This window comes from Saccopteryx bilineata, chromosome 7 (genome assembly GCF_036850765.1).
Source record: "Saccopteryx bilineata isolate mSacBil1 chromosome 7, mSacBil1_pri_phased_curated, whole genome shotgun sequence".
Lineage (NCBI taxonomy): Eukaryota > Metazoa > Chordata > Mammalia > Chiroptera > Emballonuridae > Saccopteryx > Saccopteryx bilineata.
This window is the reverse complement of record NC_089496.1, coordinates 47,951,710-47,977,741: the sequence shown is the minus strand read 5'-3', so window position 1 is coordinate 47,977,741 and position 26,032 is coordinate 47,951,710. Positions and strand designations below refer to the sequence as shown.

General features: G+C 45.5%; 1 protein-coding gene across 6 annotated transcripts in view; it reads right to left on the bottom strand.

The window, feature by feature from the left end:
* The window catches only part of ITPRID1 (ITPR interacting domain containing 1), a 125,201-nt gene that overhangs the window by 46,870 nt on the left and 52,299 nt on the right, over nucleotides 1-26,032 (bottom strand). For all 6 annotated transcript variants that reach the window (XM_066238852.1, XM_066238853.1, XM_066238855.1 and 3 more), the window contains exons 2-7: nucleotides 17,633-17,817; nucleotides 16,396-16,444; nucleotides 16,025-16,068; nucleotides 5,400-5,451; nucleotides 2,369-2,455; nucleotides 81-283 (exon numbers count right to left, since the gene is read on the bottom strand). In XM_066238852.1, the coding sequence (XP_066094949.1) occupies nucleotides 81-283; nucleotides 2,369-2,455; nucleotides 5,400-5,451; nucleotides 16,025-16,068; nucleotides 16,396-16,444; nucleotides 17,633-17,817 (620 nt within the window). The remainder of the gene's footprint in view (nucleotides 1-80; nucleotides 284-2,368; nucleotides 2,456-5,399; nucleotides 5,452-16,024; nucleotides 16,069-16,395; nucleotides 16,445-17,632; nucleotides 17,818-26,032) is intronic.

Here is a 26,032-nt window from a genome sequence, read left to right as displayed (position 1 = left end):
GATCTGTTTCCGTGCGCATAGGGCAGCAAGGCTAACAATTGTCACAGCTAAGATTCGGATGCCATGTGGTCCTCACCTACCATACAAGTTAGGGTTCTCGATGTCCATTCGCTGCTTCTGAGCCTCAAGAAAGACACGGATGCTGATTCCTCTGGCGGCTGAGCCACAGCCCAGGAACCTGGCTGGAACTTGTGTGCAGATGTCTGGCTCGTCAGCACCAAACCCCAGATCCAACAGGATCTCCACTGGATCTTCTTCCCAAAATTCCAGCCATTCAGGAATGCTGCAGGAAGAAATAGGAATAGCTTTATCCAGGAACAGTTCATTACCAATCAACTGCCATTTTTACCCTGTCACCTCAACCACCCAATCAGATGAACGAGACATCTGACTAGACAGACAGTGCCTTTCCTAGAGTTCAGTTGTACTTACTTGAAGGACAGTCCATCACCCCACTCAGGGACTGCTTGCCTGTATCTTACACGTGATACCAATGACTACTTATCTGGCTTACCATTGCACAATAGGCAAATGCTAAATTAGGGCAGGGAGGTTGTGGGACAGAAACCAGGGGCAGTGCACTGTGAAATGGTAGTTGACAGAAATACAGTACAGGAAAAGAAACTAAACAGTAGACTCAAAGAATAATATTTTAAAGAGTATCACAGTCTGGGTGTCCTCAGCTGCACCAACTTACTAAGGATATGCAGACAGGCTACAAGGAATGATATAGACAAACAATAATTTTAAGTCCACAGGTTGGGTTGAAATATGTTCTGTATATTTTTTGGACTTGACTGAGAAACAGGAGTGCTTTCATCAAATTGCTTTATTCAGCTTTGACACTTAAAATGATAGTTACCTGGAAATTGCATTAATGAATACAAGCTCACTTCCTAATTACTGCACTTCTCGGTGATTGCACGACTGAACTTGTAAAACTCATGGACTCTACTGGCATCAGAACTTTTCAAGAGGTTTTTTTCTAGGTTGGCTATGTTCTTTTGTTGAAATTTGTTGGCTTTCACTGGACATGCTTGTTTCACTAAGGGGCTTGTTTGAGATAGTTGGGATAATGTTACTTTCATGGCTCCATTATTTAAACGGGATGAATTACAATTCATTGAGTCAGCCTTTCACACCTTCAGCAACAGTTCACCTCCAGGCCCACCTACCAGACACCACCCAACGTTCCTCTGACTCTTCCTAATGAGACACAGGGATCCAGTGCTTTGTCTCCTGATTAGATCAAAGAAGAAAGGATCAGCCCTGAACTGGGGGCCTTCAACAGCTCGGCTTGAGTGTCTCAATCATGGAAAAGAATTGGAGAACTGGGGGTGGTAATCACTTGATACCTTGATATAAAAGAGGTTCGAGGGAAAGAAAATTCTTGCAACAAAATCTAAGTTGTGCATGAAAGATTTAATCTGCCATCTTTTTTTTTTTTTTTTTTACCACATTCTACAATTTTTTATCCTACCCATTTAGACAAATAAACCGCTCACAAAAGTTAGGAGATATTTTATTGCTTCATATTCATTTTGAAATATCCCCTAATGTTTGTGAGCGGTATATTTATTGAACATCTACCATGATCTAGGCTCCATGCTCGGCCCCCAGGGTACACAAAGGAACAGACACATAGTCCTGCCTTCCAGAGCCTCCCTGTCTCATGGCCAAGAACGTAATGATCGATTGCTTTGTCATTCAACATGTTTTCAGGGCCATTGGTTATTTTTATTTATATTTAGTTTTGCAAGAAAATGTGCATATGTTTATCCACTCACAATTCACTTAACCAAAAGCCATTGTTTCCCTAGTCACCTTGACATAAAATACACTCTCTCTGTTAAAAAGTTACACCTAAGGACCTCTCTCCCCTTGGCCATTACCCCACCAATTCTACCCCCTTCCCTGCTAAATTTACATGTAATTTTACAGGCATTTTTCTGGCAGTTATGTACATGCTTTACAGTTTCCATATTTGCTTTATAAATAGTAACACACGCCACGTACCTTTTGGCATCTTGCTTTTTTCTCCTAAAAGTATGACTTGAAGATCGTAAGTTAAGGTAGATATATATATATATATATATATATATATATATATATATATACTCTTTTTGTTGTTGTATAGAATTCCATAAATTGGGAGCCAATAATGTATATGACCATTTCCCCACTGACAGATATTTAGCCTGTCTCACTGACCGTTTTATAATTTTCTCTCCAGTTGGAGCTTAGAAATCCCTATTCATTGTCTTATCCATCCACTCCCGAATTTCTCAAGAGCCTACTTGTAACATCAGGAAATCCGCTGTTGCCTGGAATGAGCCTCCCGGATGCAGAGCACCTGGAAACCACATACCTTTGTGGCACACTTGCGGCAGAATGGCACGAGTTGAAACTGGTCCCTCTGGATAGGGTGGGGGTTTCCGGAAACTGATGCAGAGATCTATAGCACACGGGGGGGGGGGGGGGAACAACAGTGAGATGAGTCTAGTCCATGCAGGGGTAGTCAACCTTTTTATACCTATCGCCCACTTTTGTATCTCTGTTAGTAGTAAAATTTTCTAACTGCCCACCAGTTCCACAGTAATGGTGATTTTTAAAGTAAGGAAGTAACTTTACTTTATAAAATTTATAAAGCAGAGTTACAGCAAGTTAAAGCATATAATAATAATTACTTACCAAGTACTTTATGTGGGATTTTCGCTATGTTTGGCAGAAATAAATCTTTATAAAACAACTTACTATAGTTAAATCTATCTTTTTATTTATACTTTGGTTGCTCCGCTACTGCCCACCATGAAAGCTGGAACGCCCACTAGTGGGTAGTAGGGACCAGGTTGACTACCAACTTAGTCCCCTGGGGGGTCACTGTCAGTCTTTCCCTTCCAGAGCAAGATCTGTACTTCCCGTCATTTCTAATAATCTGGCCACCGCCGGCCACGCCCCTGAAGAAGAGAGAGTGCCGTGGCGGAGCTGCGCTCCCCCCCCCCAGTGTTGTGCCACAGAAGGTGTGAGAATTTTGGTGTTAGGTGCCCGCCAGTGCTCATTATGAAAGTGACAGAACGTCTCACTTTTGACAGATGGCAAACCATTGGGGAACCTTTCAGGAATAATCTTTGCGAAGCACTGACTTTCGGGACGAGTTAAAATTAGGTGATGGAAGAGGGACAGGGAGCAGCCACGGGGGCGCGGCCCCGCGTGAATTCTCATCGCGAAGGACTTCAGTGCACATGCCCAGTGATCTCTGAGTGCCGTCTCTGGGCTCCTGTGCCGGCCACGGGCGGCAGGCACAGTCGCCTTTGCTGCTGCGAAAACCAGCGTCACCCTAACCCGAGACACCTGTGCTGCAAGCCATTTGAAAGCTTTTCCAAAAGAGCAGAACCAACCCCGCTGTAATAGAGTTGACTTGTCAACCGCTCAGCGATGCTGTAGCTGCCTCGAGCCTCACCCCATATAACAGCTAGTTGGCACAAAACTGGAATTTACCAAAGAATGCAAGGTAGATACTAGTTATCCCCCAGGAGACCAAGGTACCCTACATGGGCAGTGCATTTGCCTTAGTCCTGTCCATTATCAGTAAGAACAGCGGGGCCGCGCCTGTTTGTTCAATTGTTTCTGTGCATTAAGAACAGGAGTGTGCACATCACTGAATTACAAAAACTGTTTTTTGTTTTTTTTGTTTTTTTTTTTTTATTTTAATTTTTTTTTAATATTTTTTTATTTATTCATTTTAGAGAGGAGGGGGGGGGAGAGAGAGAGAGAGAGAGAGAGGAGAGAGAGGAGAGAGAGACAGGGGGAGGAGCTGGAAGCATCAACTCCCATATGTGCCTTGACCAGGCAAGCCCAGGGTTTCGAACCGGCGACCTCAGCATTTCCAGGTCAACGCTTTATCCACTGCGCCACCACAGGTCAGGCTACAAAAACTGTTTTAATAGACAGTTGAGCTTGCCAGGAGCCTTAAAGACAGGCAGGAGCTAGCCTGTCACTTACTACTCCACCTCTGTTGGTAATGGGCCTGCCCTCACTTCTGTTTCAGTCAGGGTTTGAGGGTCGTACCTTGTCTGGTCACGTTCAGCAGAGCTGCTGGCCGGCATGCTCACGGCTCTAATCACGCCACAGGGGCACGAGTGACTCACTAACCTTAGCTCCCAGTTTGCTCTACAACAAAATGGCTGCCCAGGTTAATTTCTGTAGTCCCTACGACTCTACGATTTTGTGAGCATCAAAAACAGTCCTTTAAGCGAGGAAAGCTAAAACGAAGTAGCATTGTTGGTATGAATCGGTAGGAGTTGGGGGAAACAGTGTTGATTGACTATGTGGTTTTCAGCTACTTGGAATTATCCTGAGAATGTGGCTGAAGGGCTGGAAGCAGGGTTTCCGACCTCCAAAAGCTCCCGGTCTAGTTCACTGGGCTTTAAATTAGAGTGCGCCCAGAACCATCCGAAGACCTTTCCAAAACCCTGATTTCTGAACTCTACCCCTAGATTTTCCAATTCCATGTGTCTGAGGTGGGGATCAAAAATTTGTTCTGGCCCTGGCCGGTTGGCTCAGTGGTAAAGCGTTGGCCCGGTGTGTGGAAGTCCCAGGTTCGATTCCCGGTCAGGACACATAAGAGAAATGCCCATCTCTTTCTCCACCCCACCCCAAACCCCGTATCTCTTCCTCTCTTTCCCTCCCACAGCCATGGCTCAAATGGTTTGAGTGAAGTTGGCCCCGGGTGCAGAAGATGGCTCTATGGCTTCAGCCTCACGCACTATAATAGATCAGTTGCAAAGAAATGGAGCATCAGCCCAGCTGGGCAGGGCATCGCTCAATAGGGGGCTTGCCGGGTGGATCCTGGTCGGAGCACATGCAGGAGTCTGTCTCTGCCTCCCCATCTCTCACTTAATAAAAAAAAGTTTGTTCTTTTATGTTCTCAGGCAAGATGGATGCTGCTGTTTGGGGCCACTTTGACATTAGTCTATCCTTATTTTAAGTGACTCATTGTTTTCCATCTAACATTGGAAATTATATGTATTATGGTCTAGCAAATAGCATGATGGTTAATAATATTGGCAGTATGAAAATATGAGTACAACTGTTTTATGAACAGGTCCTTATGAATAATTGAGTTATAGTAGAATGCCATTTTATAGATGTTCTAACTAAATCTACTCCCCCAAGTAAGTATTTGTTGACTTAGTTTGCTCACTCCTTTATGACATTTTAAGAACGTCTCTTTCTCCCAAGGCCAGTGAAAACGTCCTAAGCCCTGCGGCTAAATCAGTGACAAGATCCCAAGGTCGGTGCCGTTATGAAGAAACCTCTTCTCAGACTGAACCTGCTACTTTGTTTATGGAAGATACAGCCGTAACATCCCAGAGTGAAGGACAGTCTCTGCCACCTACCTCATGTAGTCCTTCACCGTCATTTGAACCATCCCTTGTTCCTGTACAAAAACTGCAACAAAAAAAGGGGAGGAGGGGAGATGAACTTAATTTCCTTTTATCTCGTGGAAGATTTTCTCATCTTTAAATGAACCAACAGCGATTGACCCCCATGCCTGAGACTGTACAGGAACAAAATGCACGGCCTCTCTGCGGTGAGCCAGGCAGAATGTAATTAATGGCTGCACGGTGCGACAAGCACTTGAAGGAAGGTGGCACTTGCTCAGCGAGAGGGAGCCCAGTGGCAAGCGAAGGAGTCAGCAGTGACCTCATGGAGAAAGCAGTACTTGTCCTGGGCTTTTAAGAATAAGGCGAATTTGATTGATGGAGAAGAGGTGTGGCCATGAAAGAAGGGGGTCTACAGCAAGGGCCAAGCTCAGTGACAGGGTGGTCAGGTGGATCAGATGACATCGTGGAATTCTGTCTCCTGGTACGACAGGGTGAGAAGCACAAGGTGGGGACAGGCAAAAAAACACATGGAGGACTCAGCAATTATCGAGCATCTTTTGTTCATTTGTACCATCTAATCCTTATAGCAGCCTTAGATGTTCGTTAGGACCTGTCCTGAGTTTTCAGATAAGGAACATGACACGCACAAGTTGAGTAATGAGCCCAGATTGCCAGTCGAAAGAAGCAGGTCTAGGAATTTCTCACTACCTTTATTTTTCATCATAGCAACACTGTTACCACTTATTTAGCACGGACTCTGGGTCAGGCAGAAGGGCGACACATGGTACATGCACGATCTCTTTTCTTTCTCACAACAAATCCATGAAATAGGTGTTAGTAATCCCCACTTAACAGAGGCAGACTGGGGCTCAGAGAGAGTAAGTACATTTCAATGGCCTGCAGGATGCCACAGCTTGCTTCTGCTGTTGCTGCTGTTGTTGTTTTCAAAATACCATAGTGTCACCAGAATGTCTCACGACTTATTTGAAAGCCAGAAGAATAGTGTACGTGTATGTGTCAGGATCTGGAAAACCATCAAAGGTTTCGAGCAAACCAGTAAATGTGAGAAAGCTAACGCAGAAGGTCCGCTGGCCTGATGTGTGGTGTGGAGGACAGGACAGAACAGCAAATCCTGGGGCCGGTGCGGCCCCATCGGGGGCCACTGCGGTGTTCAGGACCCGAGTCATGACGTAACACAGCACAGACATCTGCGGAAGGAACCATCCAGAATATGGACAAGCTCCTCAGAAGGTTCACCAGGCTCCCACGCCCTCTCACGTGTGGCTCTCCTCGGTGCAAATGGGCGACACGCATAAAACTGGGAACTGTTGCCACCCTGCATGTCTGTGCAAATGTGAAGTCTTTCACCATAAGACAGATAATACAGGTTGGGAGAAATCTTGGAAAAATAAACCTGAATGACTGAAACACACAAAAGAAGGCTGAAAATAATAAAAGGCCCTCGGTCTGGAGCTGGAATTCTTGTTTAGGGAGGGGTCTATGAACAGATCTCCAGACATCTGTAAACATGTCTCTGAATGCTAAGTTTTGGGAGTAGAGATAAAAACACCCATAGTTTCCAGCTGTTTCTTTTCCCTCAAGACTCAATAACCTTGCTAAATGGAAAATGAACTCTAATCTAGAAAGATGAAGACTAGAGGTATTATCACAGAGGTGTAAGCAAATAGAAGATTCTTAGCTGAGCCCAGAACGCACAACTACACTTTAAGAGGCAGTGAGAGATTATAAAATAAATGTTTGCCCTACAAAATGAATAGAACTCCATCAGCACATGAATTATATGGGGTGGAAAGTATAAATCCATGATAAAGTTTCAAAAACAGAGCAGGGATCTGTATGGCTTCTGGGCTACCCCTCCCAAACCTGCTCCCCAGCAGACATCACTAATCAACTGCATCCCTTTCTCAAAGAGCCCAAATACTCTCTCAAAATTGCCAGGAGAGCCGTCAACAACCGACTGAATGAAATGAAGCTTATTTGCCATCCCTTGCTTAGAATAAACTTCATTACTGGGTTTTTGAGAAAAACAGTCATTGGGGAGGGGGTATATGTCTAAACTTTGAAAACTGCTAACTTGAAGAAAGTACATCATTGTTCATAGAACATTCTAGGGAGGCACTGCCAAGGATGGAGTATTAAGGCGAATGATCTTTATTATGATACAAATGTGACATTTTTCAAACGTCCTCCTATGTGACATCTGGTGACAGATATTCTTGTAAGTCAAAATATCTGACTCAAGCCCATGTGCCAAGTTAGAAATGAACTTGGAACCAAAATCCCAGTCTTTTTTTTACCCAAGTACGTCAGCGGGTTTTAACACTTTGGGCTTTAGCAGAGAAATTCGTTTGCAAGATTCTAATTATTTGACAAAGATAACAAGGAGGTTGTTCTGAGAGGTTGTCCCATTTGCCCTTCCTTCACGCTGTGAGGCACCTCCCAGATCCAGAGTTCGAAAAAATATCATTGGTTCGGTACCGGCTTCCTCGCCTCGGCAGGCATTGCTAATCCACCACGGCGGCACTTTCACTCTCTGAACTCAACTCAGTCTCAGAGCTTCTCAAACCACAGAGCCATTACCAAGTGACTGAAGCCGGCACACGAGAGAAAGCCTATTTGCCACTTTATTAACTATGTTATAGATGCAAGCTCAGAATAATTTTTGACAGTCATATTGTAATGACTTGATGTCATAATAAATTAAGGAAGTTGCCCAAAGTGGAAGGCAGAATAATTATTTATCAGTTTTAAGGAGCTTTTCCCCTATGTCTCCCTGCTCTCCTCCCTCGCACTACCACCCCCAGCTACTGCTTTGTGTGTAGGCCACAAAGGCAGGCTCGCCTTGTGCCTGGTTAGCTTCGTCCAGAGAACTCGGGAGCTCCTGAGCACCTGCGCCTTCCCCGCAACGTTGCGCGGTTCGGCACGTCCCGCCAGGACCGCCCCTCTTGCCGCTGCCTCGGTCTTTTCCGCTTGTCTGCCATTGCTCTGCACTTCCTCGGATGTGTGTGTGAACACGGACCTCTAGGCCAGGGGGGTCTGGCACTGAGGCCACCGTGAGTTGCTCAAATTATCACGAGAGGAAGCGAGCTATGTCCAGATACCAATGAGAAGCGTTAGCTCAGCTTTGTTGCAATTTCAAAACCCCGTAGTCCGGTAGAAACCTCGAGCCACCCAAGGGAAATTTGCAGCCCTACTCCCAGGGCAGCCCCGTGAGGTCCAGCTATGGAGCCACAGTCCACGGACGACACCCGGCAGCCCTGCCACTGATGTTCAGAAGCAATCTGGTTGCCAGGAAGTCAAGGTTGTGCCCAGAAGAGGAAAAGAAGCCCCTAAAGGCAACATGTTTTCTAGGGAATGTGCAGAGCGGAGGTGGTGAGGTCATGGGGCGGGGGGATGGGGGGCAGACAGTTTTCACACCTGATGACACATACAAAAGCCTCACCCTATTTGAACGCCCGCAGGGGAGAGGGCCTCTTATCTTCCACCTTACAGCTTCTCATAAGGCCCCGCCATCCCTGACCAAGGCCGTCAGGGTGTTTGAAGCCCCTCACCTGAATCCCACCCTCATGGCTGTGCAGATGCAGCTTCTGTGCTCTTTGTTAGACTCAGACGCTTCCCCTCCCCCCCCCATCCTGTTTAAAATGATACAGATGTCTCCCTCCATCAAATGAAGTCAGACACATAAGCCTTCTCTGCGGCCAGGCGTAGATTTTTCAGAAAACCGAGCCAGGGAAAAGCAACACAATGTTTTTTGAAATTCACAAAATAAGCCCATTTTAAAAATTGCAATAGAATCATTATAAAATTAGTTTTGCTCATCGCTTCATTTCCTTTTCAACGTCCCAGGCTCCCTGGGTCCTAGGAAGTAGCGACTGACCTTTCTAACTCGTCTGCCCAGCAACTGAGAGTCTTGCAAAGAAAGGGAAGCATGGAGTTATTATCCCTTGACTATTGGCTGTTGATTTAATGTTCTTGTTGTGGTTATTTTATTTAATTTGTAAGGTACACATCCTGGAGCACGAGGATGGGCGTGTCCGGGTCAGGTCATCTGTTTTCAGTAATGAACCTGAACCCAGAGGCACAAGCTGGTGGCCCCGTTCACACTGGCACTGGGATTCCTAGAATTTCCTTAAAACTCAGAAAGCCCAGCCGCTCGGGCCCAGGGTGCCTGAGGCCAGCAGGCGTTGGAGGCATCGCGCTCTGCAATTCCCTGCGCTCTGTCCCGCCTGCTGGGTTTGTCAGTGGTCACCTGTCCGGGTCCTGGAAGGTCACCTGTCTGCCGCCCGGATCAGAGCAAGGATTTGTCACCCAAGGAACGCTGCAGCAAAACAAGCAGACTGTCCCCCTGACCCCAGATTCTCTCAAGCGTCTGCAGGCACCGGGCTCGCCTCAGGTAGAACACGGACCCTTCCGGACGTGCCTGCGTTCACCGTGAGGGCCCGGTCGCTGGGAAGCCCTCCTTCAGTCCCCGCTCACTTCCCTCCTGGCTTGGTTTTGAGATCTTCTCCAACTTCACTCCCTTCCAAGATACCCTTATTGGGTTTATGAAACCAGATTTTACTTTCTAAAAGAATTAGGGGGTGGGGTGGGGACAAAGAAAGTAAAAAATAATTATGGTCTTACTCTTCCCAAGTTTTGTAAGGGTTGGAGAATTAAGGCGAGAAAAAAATAATGTGCCCTGCCCCACCCCATGCACGGGTTATAATGCCAGTTTTGAGTCCCTTTTAGGGACCCGGGTCTGCAGCCCCCGCCGACTGCGCGGTGGACTCCTGCCATCTGAAGGCGCAGACACCGCACTTAACCCCGCAGAACGCGTCGCTGAAGGCGGAGGGGGAGCTGCAGAAGGCACTAATTAGCACCTTTATTGGCTTAGAAAGCATTTTTTATTTTGGTTTTCCTAAGCGTTTCTGACTGATTCATGGAAGACATTTGGTTCTTTGGAATATCGTCCAATAGACTAATCAAATTACATTTTCACAGGCCTCTAAAATAATAGCATTCTGCAGCTTTCGGTATACTTAACTCCTGCACGACCGAGACATTGAGAGGAGGCAGCCAGCAGGGCTTGTCTCATTGGATGGATGAATTACTAATCTACACTCTTACCAAAAAGAAGAAAGAAAGAAAAGAAAAGAAGACGAAGAGACTCCTCACTCTCCCCGACGCTCGTGCTCAAAACCTGAAAGCCAAATGCAATGACCGGCGGTCCCCCCTTCCCCCCATGTCTGCTGGTTTTCCGGACGCTGTTGACTCATCCTTCCTGTTCCACGGCTGACCCAGCCCCAGCGTGAGGTCACACAGCCTCCTTCCAAGGTATGCACCTTTCTCCCACGGCCAGGATAAACACCAGAGTCTGTCGTTTCTCTCCTCAGAAACCATTCACAGAGACGGTCAGCACATAACAGGCCACGTCCGTTTCCCGGTGCTGGCCCCGCAGCATCGTCACTGACCATGTATGACCATGGCTCTATTCAGCTGAACAAAGGCAGGGCTTCCAAATCTGACTCAATATAGACTTCAGTGGCAACTCATGACTCATGACCTTTTGTTCAGGTGAACAAAGATAGAGCTTCAGAGTCTGCTCAGCAAAGACCCCAGTTACGGCAGCCTCGCCTCTGACTGGAACCCAAGGTGACACGTCTTTGCCTCCCCTCTCCTAAGACATCAAGTGGGATTCCCTTTTTCTGGATTTTAAGGCATGTCGAACTGGACACCCCCCTATTTGACAGAAACATTTCTATCAATACCTTTGCTCCCTAGCCTGAGATCATCTCTCTAGTCTGACCACCTTTTGTAAGCATTCCTACACACATTTCATTTTCTTCTCATTCTACGACTCTGTTCAAGTTCCCCTGGCTTCCACTCAATGACACTGTCTTGCTCTGCCTCTTCGTTTTTGTTTTTCAAAACCATACCTCTCTTTGATTGACCAGCTCAAGTCTCCCCTCTCCTTCCCAATCAGACCATCTCATCTTCATCATGCACCAGTTTTCCTAAGATCCTTTTGTTGACTTAGCTTTTGGAGAAGTCAGACATGGTGGAGGGGACTCCTGCCTCAGTGGCGTTTACGGTTCTGTTAGTGAGGACAGTCACATCCCTGATCGTTTCAGACAGCGCAGACCAAGCGCCACATGAAGAGAAGCCATGATAGATGTGACCGACGTTCAGAAAAGGGATTGAGTCTCTTAGTGCAGATGTCAGGAAGGGCCTTACCGAGAATGCACAACTTGAGTCAGGACTCAAAGGAAGGGCAGGAGGCGAGCAGAACAGGAAAGATGTTAAGGTAGCAGGCGTTGGATGAAGAAAAAAAAACTTGGGACGTAATGTCGGGGGTGGGAGCCAGGTTGAGACCAGAAGGTATTTTAGAAAATTGGTATAGGTTACAAGTTGAAATGGTCCTGGCAAGTCAGAGTGACATTCTTGAGAGCAGGAGACACAATCCATGTCTTTGTGCCCACCACTAAGCACAGTTCTTTGCTTTGAATGCTTTCTTTTGATAAGCATTAAGGGAACATCTACTATGTTTAATTGGATTTACTTTGACCTTTGCTTATGATAGAGATCACAAAATTTAGAATGTATTTGTAGGCTCTCCTTGTTTAATCAATTCCTTCTGGAAAGAGATGAGTTTACTTATCAGGGACCTCCTTGGGGATAGAATAAGAAATATCTAAACATTAAAAAGGACAAATGAATTAACCACCCATCAAATAATCAATGGCACCGAGCAGATCATCGGCAGACACTCTTCCTGCTGCGGGACTTAATTCTAGGGTTTCTATTCATAGTCACGCTCAGGTGTGTTAGTCAACATGTACGCGTGGTGCAAGCCTAACGTCACACCTGCATTCAGTGTGCACATCTGTCCTTGCAGCATCCTGACGATGCCATTTCAGCGTCAGCGCTGGTGTTCGCCTTGTGTTCTAGTGGTGGGGCTGGGTTTGCCACCAACCAGCTCCTCTCTCCAGGCTGGCTTATCCACAGCTCTAATCTGGAATCTGGGATTAAGAGTGAGTTGGCAGCACAAGAAGAGAAACCCTACCAAACAGGAGCATGGTCCATTTAGCATCACAGTTGACCCCTAAGGCCCTCTGAATGTCCTATGTACTTGTGGTTATAGCAAGGGTCAGGAACCTACGGCTTGCGAGCCAGATGTGGCTCTTTTGATGGCTGCATCTGGCTCGCAGACAAATCTTTAATAAAAAAATAATAATAACATTAAAAATATAAAACATTCTCATGTATTACAATCCATTCATTTCCTACCGCTCATGTTCATGGTGTGGGTGGCTGGAGCCAATCACAGCTGTCCTCCGGGACAACACCAAATTTTTATTGGATAATGCGTAACGTACACAGGTGGTTGTATGGCTCTCACAGAATTACATTTTAAAATATGTGGCGTTCATGGCTCTCTCAGCCAGAAAGATTCCCGACCCCTGGGTTATAGGAAGGTTCTTGGATTCAAACCGAGAATCCAACTTGTTTGCTCGGCCCGTTGGTGAGCACTAAGAGGAGTTAACCTGCACTCAGCGTGCTGCTTCTCGGAGAAGAAAAGGAGTAAGAAATGGAAGGATGCCCGTGGGGCTCTTCCCTGTAAGTCACCCCTGTGCCCTGAGCAGACGATGTCCCGGAGACACTTAAAAAAGAGACTGTCAGACTGCTTAGCTAAGATGCCCTGATATTTGTCACAAGACAGGGCAGACGGCAAGACACCACCCTCTGTGAAGGGCACCAGTGAGACTCGAGATGCCAGCATCATTGGTGGCTTACAAAGGAGCAAAGGAAGGTATTTCTCATAAAGGAGAAGCCCAAATAATTCCTCTCAGTTAACAAGCTTGGATGAGCGATGCTGCAGTGGGAGGGATGTCGACGCCCCAAGAGAGAAGGTCCTAGAGGGGAGGTCCAGGCTTTAGGGACCGCTCCCGGAAGCCAGGGGAGGCGCCACACCCACCTCAGAACATCTTGAGCCACGTGGTCATTCCCATCAGCTAACCTCCTAAAATAGCTCTGATCCCCTGAAAAAAACAAAATTTCCTCTGTTCTCATTCTTTCTCCCAGCTATCATTTTAATTAACTGCTCCCTTTTACCAAATACTTTCTATATTAACTCCAATAACTGCAAGCGGGTGGGCAGTCTCCCGTGACCCGTGCACCCTGGAGGACCACCAGCCTGCTTCCTCGGGGAGGTGCTGGCTCACCCAGAAGATGGACAGGCACCTGCATCTTGTCGCTGCTTCAATGTAGCCAGTCTCAGACATGACCGAGGAGCAACACCAGCCTCAGGATGACTTCCACTTGCAGTGGGATGAATAATATCACCCCCCGGTTTTATTTCTGTATCTGAAATTTCATTTTGGGATGTGTCCTTTACTAGGAAATAGGGTCTCTGCAGATATAATGAGCAAAGGCAAGGCCATACTGGATTAGGGTGGGCCCTCTCTGAAACTTAGTGACTGGTGTCCTTACAAGACAAGAAGAGCCACAGGGAAAAGACGGCCCTGTGAAAACATGGGGAGGGAGGAGAGGGACACAGCTACTGCCCAGGCCTGCTGAGGTGGACAGAAGCCACATGAAGCCAGAAAGAGGCAAGGGAGGATTCTTCCCCAAACCTTCAGAGGGCGAGTGACCTGACTGACACCGAGACGTCAGACTTGCAGCCTCCAGAACTGGGAGAGGACGCATTTCTGTCTAAGCCACCAAGTGTGCAGTCATTTGTCATCTGCCCTGGGGACCAGTCCCCTCCGCCTTGACCTAGGACTGCAGGAGTTCTGACAGGCTCCTCCCTGCAGGAGCCGGAAAGAGAAAACTTCTCTTTCTCCTCTTCGGTGCCTTGTCACTGTCCCGCGGTTTTATCACCGCCACACTGTGCAGGACCCTCGGGTCCCCCGTTCCTGGTACCGTCCCAGGTTCCACAATCCCCTGTGCCGCCCCTGGCCTCCCTCAACTCAGGGCATCTCCATCTCCCCACAGCTCACACCGGCTCGCAGAGAGGCTAACAGAATGTCGGGCCTCGAGCTGCTCCACCTGCCACGAACCAGCCGTGACCAGAAATCCTGGCCCCTGACCGCTCCATGCCCTGACGCTCCACCTGGGAAGCGCAGATGGACCCCAGCCCTGCCACCTACCACCTGGGTCACCGAGTTTAAAATATGATCGATGAGAAAGGGCCCGGTACAAGGGGAGGCTCCATTAAACCTGTTAAGAAGCCGTTCCATTATTATTAGAAAGCCCGTGGAAGATGAAGGACCCAGCCAGGGGAAGTGGGGCATTTCTGAGCTCAGAGCCCCTTCCAAGAGCTCCCCCCCACCACCTTCCTCCCGGTCTTCACCTCGTGTCCGAGCCGCTGCCGGTCATCAACTGGATTCAGACGAGGAAGGGCCCTGAGGTGTGTTTAGTTTTTTGGAAAGTGAAGCTTTTAATACAGTTACTGACAACCTCAGTGGGGGGGAGAGAGGCTGGCTACATTCCTCACGTTCTTGCCTTTGCTCGAGTCTGAACGAGGATGAACAGAGGTACTTTCAATGTATTGGCAAACATCTCCAGGGGTTTTGGCATCGTGGAACTTTTACATTGGTGGTGGTGGTAGGGGGGCGCCCAACTTGGCAAAGGAGAAAATTTCAATGATATACCTAGTTTTTTAAGTAAAAAAAAAAAATCCCAATTTTAAACTGGTTTGTTACCCAATGGTCATCTTAATTTAAAAGGCAGTGGAAAAGGTGAAATAATTAAAACCCTCCAAATAAGGAACAATTAGACTAATGCTTTTTTTCCTCCAATCATTAAACCCCTAATTTATGTCATTTTTACATACATTGTTTATGGCATCTCATCAATATAAAAAAGATGCTTTTTTTTTCCCCCTTCACATTTTAACATATAGAGCATCAGACGGTGCCATATTGCCTTTCATTTATAATTGCCAGGGCTTGTTATTTTATTTTCCTATCTGAGTGGGACTTAAAGTGTGAACACATTTTATGATCAAGTGGTCTTAGATTCTATGAAATACGGTATTTCATTTAATGAAGATGGACACCATGAGGCTTGTAATTAAATTTCTTTTTCTTTCTACAATGTTCTTTTCAAATCTCAGGGTCACAAGTGTGAGACAGGTTCTGCCTCAGAAACACACACTGGCATCGTCTGCTCTAGAATCAGTCATTTGTTCTTCTGCTGAACAAATGCATCGTTAGAAAGAGGAGAGGACGTAATTTTGAGACCAAAGAATAGAAAGCAACTAGATTTAGAAACAAAACTACAATATCCTCTGAGGGGGGGTAAAAAAGTGAAACAATTTCATTTCCATAATTACATTCTTGCAAAATGTCTTCATAGAACCCCCGTGAGTTTTCTGCTAGAGTCTGAGTTAATACGGTATTATGTCAGAAGTCCTGATGTCCGGCCCCAGACTTGCTGCTGGGTAATCCCCTATCCTTGCTAAGATTCTGTTCTACCTATCACACAAAGCGACATTGCTGGGTGGGTTTTTGAGACCTGTCCTAGGAACAGGTCTGATACTGCTCATTTCAAGAAAAATGTATTGCCACAGACATGTTAATACATCTCCTACCTAGTTCCCCAAAGCATAATACTCCTGGTTTCTATTGTCTTACCGGTGTGGTCGATGACTTGCTGAAAGTTTCCGTTTACAGAGACACTGTAGAGAAATAAAAGGACTGTGAATCAAACAATGTGTGTAAATAAATCATACTCAGTTGCGTTTTAATGAAATCCACAAGAGTAAATGCACGGTTAGGCTTTATTACGGGGACTTCTGGAAACCAACGAGAAGCCAGGGACTGAAATAGCAGTCCATTCTGCACTAATAAACCGATAGATAACTTTTGAAATAATCATCTGTCTGGCACCCAGATAAAATGAAAATCTCAAAGTGTCACATCTTGCCCCAGCAGGGTCATCCGCACTGTTTTCACGGATCTTTGTGGGAGGGATTGGATGTATCAAGGCACAAAGAAACACTTACAAGAAGCCGGAGTCCAGCCACTGCTGAATACTTTCTTGTTTGGAATCCTCTGCAAATGAGAAAGAAACAGAACAGCCAGTCAAAGGAAGAAACAGAACAGCTCCATTTCCTACATAGTTACATGTTCCCATAAGCATATATCCATGTTTTCTGTAGTAGGGCTCTCCTGAAGATGAAGTATACACTTGCCAAGAGACTGTACATAAAAAGGAAGAAACCACCCAAGAGCAAGGGACATTGGTATAATTTTTTTTAATTATCTGGCGTGAACGCAGAGGGTGAACACACGCAGAAGACCTTTGTCTTTCTCTCGTTGGATGGAACTCACCCTGGAGCCCTCCTGATGAATCATGACATTCACCTGCGGCAGCCAGCCAGGCATGTTTATTTGCGAGGCGTTCTCTGCCAGGTTAGAAACCAAATTTGCATTCATTCCAGGGACAAATCACACTAAACTCCCAGGACTGCCACGGGCATCCTGCCTTAAAAAGACATCGGTCTTTTAAGGTGGAGCTTTATCACGGGCACCACAAAGAGCCACCAAGCAAAAAAAAAAAAAAAAAAAAAAAAAGAGAGGATATAAAGGCAGCACTTCCTGTTAATTCTCTCTTTCCCTTCTGCTTGGCTACAGGATCCTCCTGGCTGACTTTCTTTGACTGTGTCCTACCAAACAGTGAGGTGGCTGAATCACCCCTCACCCAGTGTCTGGTGAGCCCAAAGGGCCAGCTGGGCATGGTGGTGCTTATTCTTTGAGGTAATGAGAAGGCACAGAGTGAACCGGGTCGCGGACAAAGAAGGAAAACCATCACCCCGTTAACATCATGGTAGACAGAGAACTGTTTCGCTCAGGTCTTATTCTTTAAGCTGTTCAGTGATTATTGAGCCCTCACATAAGACCCAGCAAATAAAAGCCTTTCCATAAAATGTTAGGAGCCTCATGTCTCTGCCACAGACTCTGCACAGCTTTGGCATCCATGGGGCAGAGGATAGGGGTCCCGTGGAGTATAAAGGAAACAGAGTTCATTCTCTAGCTGGTCCGTTTCCATCAAGGAGTGCTTTGAGTGTCGCTAGAAGTCAGAACTGCCCATGTCACAGAGGTTCCTGGCATCATGCCAGAAACCCTGGGATCTTCAAAGCCAAGTCCTCGTTCCAAAGTCATCGGCCCCCAGCCCAGAGCCCCGCATCCCTCTCTACCCACAGTGGGACAGTTTCCGGTCGCCCCGCGGGCCATGCTCACCCAGCACGGGGGCGCTGTGACTCAGCCTTTCCTTTGCAGAGCCAGGAGGCAGCCGCTCGTCCAGGGGGACCCATGCCTTCTTGGTAGACCTCAGGACGTCTCTCCTGCTCCTTTCCTGGCCTCCCCGAGGGCTGTCAGAGCCACGTGACTTCTTCTCCGCCATCATCAGGGAGTGATTCAACACACTAATAGTAAACAAGCACAAATCAGGCACAGTGAGTCAGCTTCCGGGCTTGGCTCAGGGAGAGGGCCAAGGACAGGGTGCTCACGGTCCAAGAGGTGGGCCCAGGTTCACATTCTTCGGTAGCCTGGCTCCCCCCACCCCAGCTGTGTCCCCTGTCTCAATGCAGAGAAATGGTCCCCTCTCAATGGACAGGCAGCTGGAGACCAGGAACTAATGTGGCCTCACCTGTCACCAGGAAATATCCACACCTGAGTGTGTTCACGCTGGCGGTTGGGGCTGTGGTCAGAGAGAAAAGAAGCTGGACAAGTAGACACACCCAGCCAAGGAGACACTGATCAACACAGTAGGTAGCCTTCAAATTTATCCAACAGTTACATCTATTAACTATTTTAGAGACCCAAAAGTATAAAAAATGAAGGCTTTGGTAACACAGTAACCTGGCTGAGCCTCATCTCTGCAACTTACTGCATGGCCTTGTATAAATTATATAACTTCTCTTCATTCCGTTATTTTTTAATGGGGAATAATAACTTGTACTAAATTTTAAGAACTGTTATCCTCAGTGCAACACTTAGTATGTGCTGGACTCCATGCTGAATTACACACAACAAAGGAAGTAATCTAAGTGCCACAATTTTATAGTAAAATGAAGAGCAGAGGGTTAAGTTACAAACCCAGGGCCACACAGACACCAGGATTCCAAATCCAGGGCCGGAACTCCAAGCATGTTCCGATGACTATGAAGGTGTACTAACTACCTTAGAGGGTTGTTGGGACAATTAGCATAATTATAAATATATTATGCACATGGCACAAGAAGTATATGTTGCCCCAATAATCTTGTTTGACATTTACTAACATCCTTATGAGTCTCGAACATAAGGAGACAGAAGATGAGGGCAGCTGTGGAAGTTTAAACTCCCCAGACTCTCAGCACATTGAAAGCGATGGCCTCCATGTTAGTCATGGATGTGTCTCCATTATATGGTTGAATTCTGAGCACACAGCAGGTGCTAAATAAATATGTACAAAGTCAAATGGGAAAGCCAGGGTTCAAAACCGCACTTTCTGACTAAGTTTTTTCCATGTCATCTACTTGAATTTGCCTTAATTTATTCTGTAAGAATAGAGAAAGGACCACGTAGTCAAAGACCATATTTAGCAACACATCTTGCATCTCTAAATTTATGCGTAATCCCTGATTATATGACATGTCACCACCATTTCTAATTGGTGTTTCAGCAAGGCGAGCCATTCAGATGTATTGTAAACATATGGATATTCTAAGTATATGTGAGCACTCTATGTGCAACTGTCAGTAAGAGAGTCTCTTTAAATGCTTTATATATGGAAAGTCTATCATTCATCGGAAGTATAGATATACATTTATTGTTGCAATAGTAAATTATTGTAAAAATTAATAACAGTTGTTCTGATTATTAATTATGTAAAAAATAGAAATCACTAAAAAAATTTAATTTCATTTAGAAAATTAAATTTACTAGGGTGACATTGATTAATAAAGAGTACATGGGTTTCGGGTAAATATTTCTATAGCATTTGAACTGTTGATTGTGTTGTGTGCCCATCACCCAAAGTCAATGCATTTTGACTTCGTCACCATATATTTGTTAAAATTTGGGCAAAAAGCAGACGGTTAATATTTATATTAACAGTAAGCATTTTAGCCAGTAAACTGCAGAAAGTTAACTAGGAATATCCTCTAGGACAGGGGTTGGGAACCTTTTCGGCTGAGAGAGCCATGAACGCCACATGTTTTAAAATGTAATTCTGTGAGAGCCATACAATGACCCATGTACGTTACACATTATCCAATAAAAATTTGGTGTTGTCCCAGAGGACAGCTGTGATTGGCTCCAGCCACTTGCACCATGAACATGAGCGGTAGGAAATGAATGAATTATAATACATGAGAACGTTTTATATTTTTAACATTATTTTTTTATTAAAGATTTGTCTGCAAGCCAGATGCAGCCATCAAAAGAGCCATGTCTGGCTCGCGAGCCATAGATTCCCAACCCCTGCTCTAGGAGAAGACAAATGTTTACAATAATTTCAATGTCTATGAAAGGCAAAAATAATACAGATTAGATTATATGTCTAACATTTATAGAATTGCATGGTAGATTAGAATTCGTAACAGTAGACAAAAATAGCTTTTAGCAGCTGCATTTCATTCTTAGTTATTTAATTTTACATAAGCTTTGGGTCTTTGGACTAAAACAAGCTCTCTTTGGCAATGTCTTACACCTTGTGCACGTGAATTATAATCAGAGCATCAACTCTGTGCAAAATTTATATATGAAAAGCCATAACAAAATGTCACTGCAAGGAAAACTCTCCAATCACGCTAAACAATGTTCATGAAATATTGGATCCAATAAAGGATCAGGGTCTGAATCAAGGGATAACATTATTATGGAAAATAAAATGTCCAGAAATAATCCTGCTCCTTTCTTGACCTTGGCTGAGAATCCATCCCTATTCAGCAGGAGAGATTCTACTCTGTTGTGGGAGCAGGAGCTGTCGGGCAACCCACAGTCCTCACATCGTTGCTTCTGGACCATCCTGTCGCATTTTACCCTAGCTGCCACTTCTTCAAATACAACACTAGGCCCTGCCGGTTGGCTCAGCGGTAGAGCGTCGGCCTGGCGTGCGGGGGACCCGGGTTCGATTCCCGGCCAGGGCACATAGGAGAAGTGCCCATTTGCTTCTCCATCCCCACTCCCTCCTTCCTCTCTGTCTCCCTCTTCCCCTCCCACAGCCAAGGCTCCATTGGAGCGGAGATGGCCCAGGCGCTGGGGATGGCTCCTCAGCCTCTGCCCCAGGCGCTAGAGTGGCTCTGGTCGCGGCAGAGCGATGCCCCGGAGGGGCAGAGCATCGCCCCCTGGTGGGCAGAGTGTCGCCCCTGGTGGGCGTGCCGGGTGGATCCCGGTCAGGCGCATGCGGGAGTCTGTCTGACTGTCTCTCCCCATTTCCAGCTTCAGAAAAATACAAAAACAAACAAACAAAAAACAAATACAACACTAAAAATCATCAGTGTTCCAGATGAAAGGGCTGCTTTATCGGTATGTGCCCAGACTTTTCCGTCCTGTGACGGCGTACTTGACCTTGGCCACAGGCCTTGTGCAGTCAGGGAGGAGAGCTCCCTGCCTGTTTGGCTGCAGTTGCTTTGGAGCAGGAAGACGCCTGCTGGAGAAAGAAGAACCATTGCTAAAGGCCAGGCTCAGGGGCCAGTTGCCTCTGTTTCGGTGGATGCCTTCCCAGTTAGTAAGCAAGCCTGCCTCTAGAATCGCTTCTCCCAGGCTGGAATGCCCTCCCTTTGGCCTCCGCTGGCCTGACCCCCACCCCCCCACCCCCGTCACACACACGCATAAGTCCTTTGGAAAGGTACACAGGTCAGGTGCAACCCTGCAATGCCCAGTGAACTCACAGGGTAGAAGTTATGACCCATGGCCCTGATGAGCCCTCTAACCCCTCTGTCCCGAGAACATTTGGAGCCTAATTCTTGCCATCTGTGACTTGGCCAAAGGAATCCTCATCTTGGACTGCCGTGTCCCCTGTGTGGTCCCTTCTCTCTTCAGATTATTTCTATTCTGATTATGATATCATTAATCCCTATGTCTATCAAGAACTCCCACTAATGTGAGAAATTTCTTATATTTAATTTTAAAAAGGATGCAAAACTGTATATACAACAAGAACTTCAATTTTGTAGAAAACAACCCAAAAAAGCAATGTACCGAAAAGACAAAAAAAGAAATATATTAAAATGTTATCAAGGCTTCAAAAATTATAAAAATAATCAAAATGAGGAAAAATGGCTGTTAAATTAACTTTATATCATCTATTCATTCACTTGAGAAAAACGGAGCCACCTTCGTTTCTTTCTGCTAGAAAGCCTTCAGCCCACAGTGAAATCCCAGAATTTACACCTTGATACTTAAAGCAGTGGCGATAATTACATTCTTGTCCTCTGGGGTTCACTTTTCACACCGCTGTGCACACAGGGTGCCAATCAGGTTGCTCATCCTGGAAAATCGGGGCTGTGCTCTATCTGTCCCGTGCTCTCCACAGATCCCAGCCCAGCGCTCTGCCCAGGGGGGAGCGTCTGTAATGACTACTTGCTTGCTTGGCGACCTGGGAAGGAAGCATCCAGGTGTCTTAGCCAGGACTCTTGGCTTCTACGAGGTTAAAGGAGCAGGTCCGATAGCTTCAGATTTTAATCTCAGCTCTGCTGCTCCCCTGGCATCTCCTTGGGGAAATTTTCAAACATCTCTGATCATCTACTTCTTCATCTCTGTAAAGAGTATGAAATAACCATCCCATAGGGTTTTGGGGGGGGTTGATGAAAAATGTATATAAAACAATCAATACCCATATTGGTCACTTATTATAAATATTTTCCTTTTCTGTAATGCCAAGAACTGTCGAGAAAAAAAGAATCACACCAATGAATGCAGTAGTTTTTCTCATAGGAGATACATTGGATGCTCTTAGTTTGTGGATAACCTTTGTGTCTTGAGATTACTTAGTTTAGGTAATTGAGAAGTTGAGGCCCTGGCCGGTTGGCTCAGTGGTAGAGCGTCGGCCTGGCGTGCAAGAGTCCCGGGTTCGATTCCCGGCCAGGGTACACAGGAGAGGCGCCCATCTGCTTCTCCACCCCTCCCCCTCTCCTTCCTCTCTGTCTCTCTCTTCCCCTCCCGCAGCCGAGGCTCCATTGGAGCAAAAGATGGCCCAGGCGCTGGAGATGGCTCCTTGGCCTCTGCCCCAGGCGCTAGAGTGGCTCTGGTTGCGACAGAGCGACGCCCCGGATGGGCAGAGCATTGCCCCCTGGTGGGCGTGCCGGGTGGATCCCGGTCGAGCACATGCGGGAGTCTGACTGCCTTCCCGTTTCCAGCTTCAGAAAAATACAAAAAAAAAAAAAAAAAGAAGTTGATATATTTGGGGAGTGTGATAATAAAATATTTCTGCGACCATGAGAAGACCAATTCCCCTGAGACTTTTAGCGGCTCATATCAAAGTCTGGAAATTCTTTTGAACTAAATTTCATGGGTATTATCATAGGCAGAGGCCTCGCCCCCCTCTATTCTCCACATATGGTGACTTCCCGAGGAGAAGGGTTTAAGAGAAGTCTACGTAGAGCCAAATGCTCAGATGACCTGCCCTTTCCCCAGTGGTAACATCACTTAATGTAAGTTTAAAAAGAAAGTCCTCACTCTCTTGAATATGATCACCATGAGCCCATTACCATTCACCTCCCTCCTCACACTGAGAGACCAGCCCTAAGGAACTGATTCACACTTCTTAACCATGGGAGACAATAGGATTAACCCCATCACGCCCCTATCTGAGCGTGGCTTTCATTTCTCCTCTGTAATCCCGTGGTTCTATGTAAACCACTATTTAAAGTAGTCTCCCATTGTTTTTGCAAAGCTGTGTTTACACTTCTGTTGAACCCTGAGATTTTATTCAGGACCGAGGTCCTAGCTCTCACAGCGCAGTTGTATGGAAAAGGTACTCAATGTGTGTTTGTTAAATGAATGACTGTTTAAATGAATGCCAGTAGGAGTCCAGAAATACCAAAGCAGATTTGGTTATGAAATCATTAAGGATTTCATACATATACATACACACCTAGGTGACTGTATCATGTATGTACATATACATTTTTTTCTACCTCCATTTTGAGGCAAGGTTTTCTGAGAAATCGCTTGATGCCCACTTCCGCAAATTTCAACCAAAACTATCTGAATAAATACCTTTATTTACCTTCTTTCATGTGCCTTCCGACAGCGAACAAACAAATAAAGATCTTAATTCATTACCAGGGAAACAAAAACTAATCAACCAATAGTTCATTGGTTGCATGACATTGAGCATGTAGTCTTCGGTTGTCTTGGAATGTAATTTCCTCTAGCATTATGTGAGAAAACTTATAGAGATGAGATAACTCTCTAAGTTGATTATTCTATCTCTAGCCTCCACACAGACTGTTTGTTTAATATCTGACCAATGGAGGTCCCATTTAAAAAAAATTTTTAAAGCTATGTTCATCAAAACTATTAAAGTAAGAAGAATAAAACGCTAGCTACTCCTGTTACTCATAGATTTGGAAGATCACTCAGAGACTCAAGCAACAAAGCCAAGCCAGGACGCCCTTCTGCTCTTCCTCCCTATCCAAGTATCCAAGTCCCACCAACACTTGTAAAGATTTCCAAATGATTCAGTGAAGTAGAGGCAGCTCCCGGGAAGAGAGTGTTCTGTCAACACTCTGCGGGGAGGAACAAGCAGTCTGTGATGACTTGCTCTGTGGGTGGCTTCCTCCCACCATGAAATATGTGAAGGGTGCTCACTCCTGCCATTTAGGAGCAAGCTGGATTGAAAGACAAGGCATTTGTGCCCAAGTTGGAACCCAAAGTCAGTTCTCTTGGACCTGGAGTTTTCATCTTCTGCTGGTGAAAATAAGTAGAAGATTATTAATTCAAGAACCACAACGCAGCTTCTTGGAAGCTTTAAATGCCTTCCAAAGTTGGATCAACTGATTTATCTACTGCTAGCCCTGTTCTAATCCCTTTCCAACTTTAAAGTGGTTTTTCCTTCTCAATGAATCCTTCTTGTCTCCTCATTTCTACTCTTGTCTTCTCAGAACTTGCCTTGCCTCCCCCCGGGGAGGGAGAATGAAAGGACGTAGAGATGTCTAGGATCTGCCTCTGGTTCCCCACTCCCACATTATTCCAACCCAGCTTCTTCACGCCCCACATTCCCGATACACAGAACTACTTGTTCTCGAATGTGCCCTCCTCGCTGACCCCTCTGGGTGCAGATTTCCCTACCAGCACCACCCTTATCTTGACCGAATATCATCCCACTGAGTTCAAATAGAACTTACTCTGCAGAACTTTCCCTCTTTATCCCCCTCTGCTCCCACCCAGCCTTCTCTGGCCCTCACAGCAACCTGTCCAACCCCTATCGAGTCAGGTAGTTTGTCTATACGCCTGCCTTTCCCACTCAACTCAATGGACTCTTTGGGGACAAGGACCATGACTTCTGTAGCGTTGTATCTGTATTCCTTAGTGTAGGAACATGGATAATAATAGGTGATTAGCAAACCTGTTTAATGACTGAATGATTACTTTGCTCTCAGTAGCTGGGAACTGACATGTTGACGACCTCTGTAGTTTCCATCACGGCAGGCACAGTACCATGTACGAGTAGTTGCTCACAAAAGCGGATTGTGTAGATCAGTGATAGTCAACCTGGTCCCTACCGCCCACTAGTGGGCGTTCTAGCTTTCATGGTGAACAGTAGTGGAGCAACCAAAGTATAAATAAAAAGATAGATTTAACTATAGTTTAAGTTGTTTTATAAAGATTTATTCTGCCAAACTTAGCGAAAATCTGACATAAAGTACTTGGTAAGTAATTATTATTATATGCTTTAATTTGCTGTAACTCTGCTTTATAAATTTTATAAAGTTACTTCCCTACTTTATAAATCACCATTACTGTGGAACCAGTGGGTGGTAGAAAATGTTACTACTAACAGAGATACAAAAGTGGGCGGTTAGAAAATGTTACTACTAACAGAGATACAAAAGTGGGCGGTAGGTATAAAAAGGTTGACTACTCCTGGTGTAGATGAACTATTAGATACATGTATTCAATAATGATATTCACTAATTTAGTTTTAATTAAATGCCTTCCTGTCTATTGTGTACAAAGAAACTTTGAGGCGCTCACAGTTGATTACAAAAAAAATAGTACTTATTAAATATACATGCTGAAGCAGAATACAACATTCATTTCGAGAGAAGTACAAAACAACTGTTCTCACTATATAAAGGAGAAAAATGTTCATCCAGGGGCATAAAAAAAGGGCTTCTAAGAAAGGGGAAGTATTGGCTCTGGCTCTTAACGATAAGATAATCAATAGGCAAACATTCCAGACAAGGGGATTAAAAACATGCTAGCAATTATGGCATTAATTTCACCAAAGGGCTATTAAGCAGTGGCTTTGCAACAATGAAACAGATGTTCTTCAAGATTAGCTTACAGAAATCACAAGTCATCTTAACTGATGGTGCGATGATTAATTTTGTATATCCACTTGGCTGGGCCAGGGAGTGCCCAGATATCTGGCTCATCACTACTTCTGGGTATGTCTATGATGATGCTTCCAGAAGAGATTAGCAT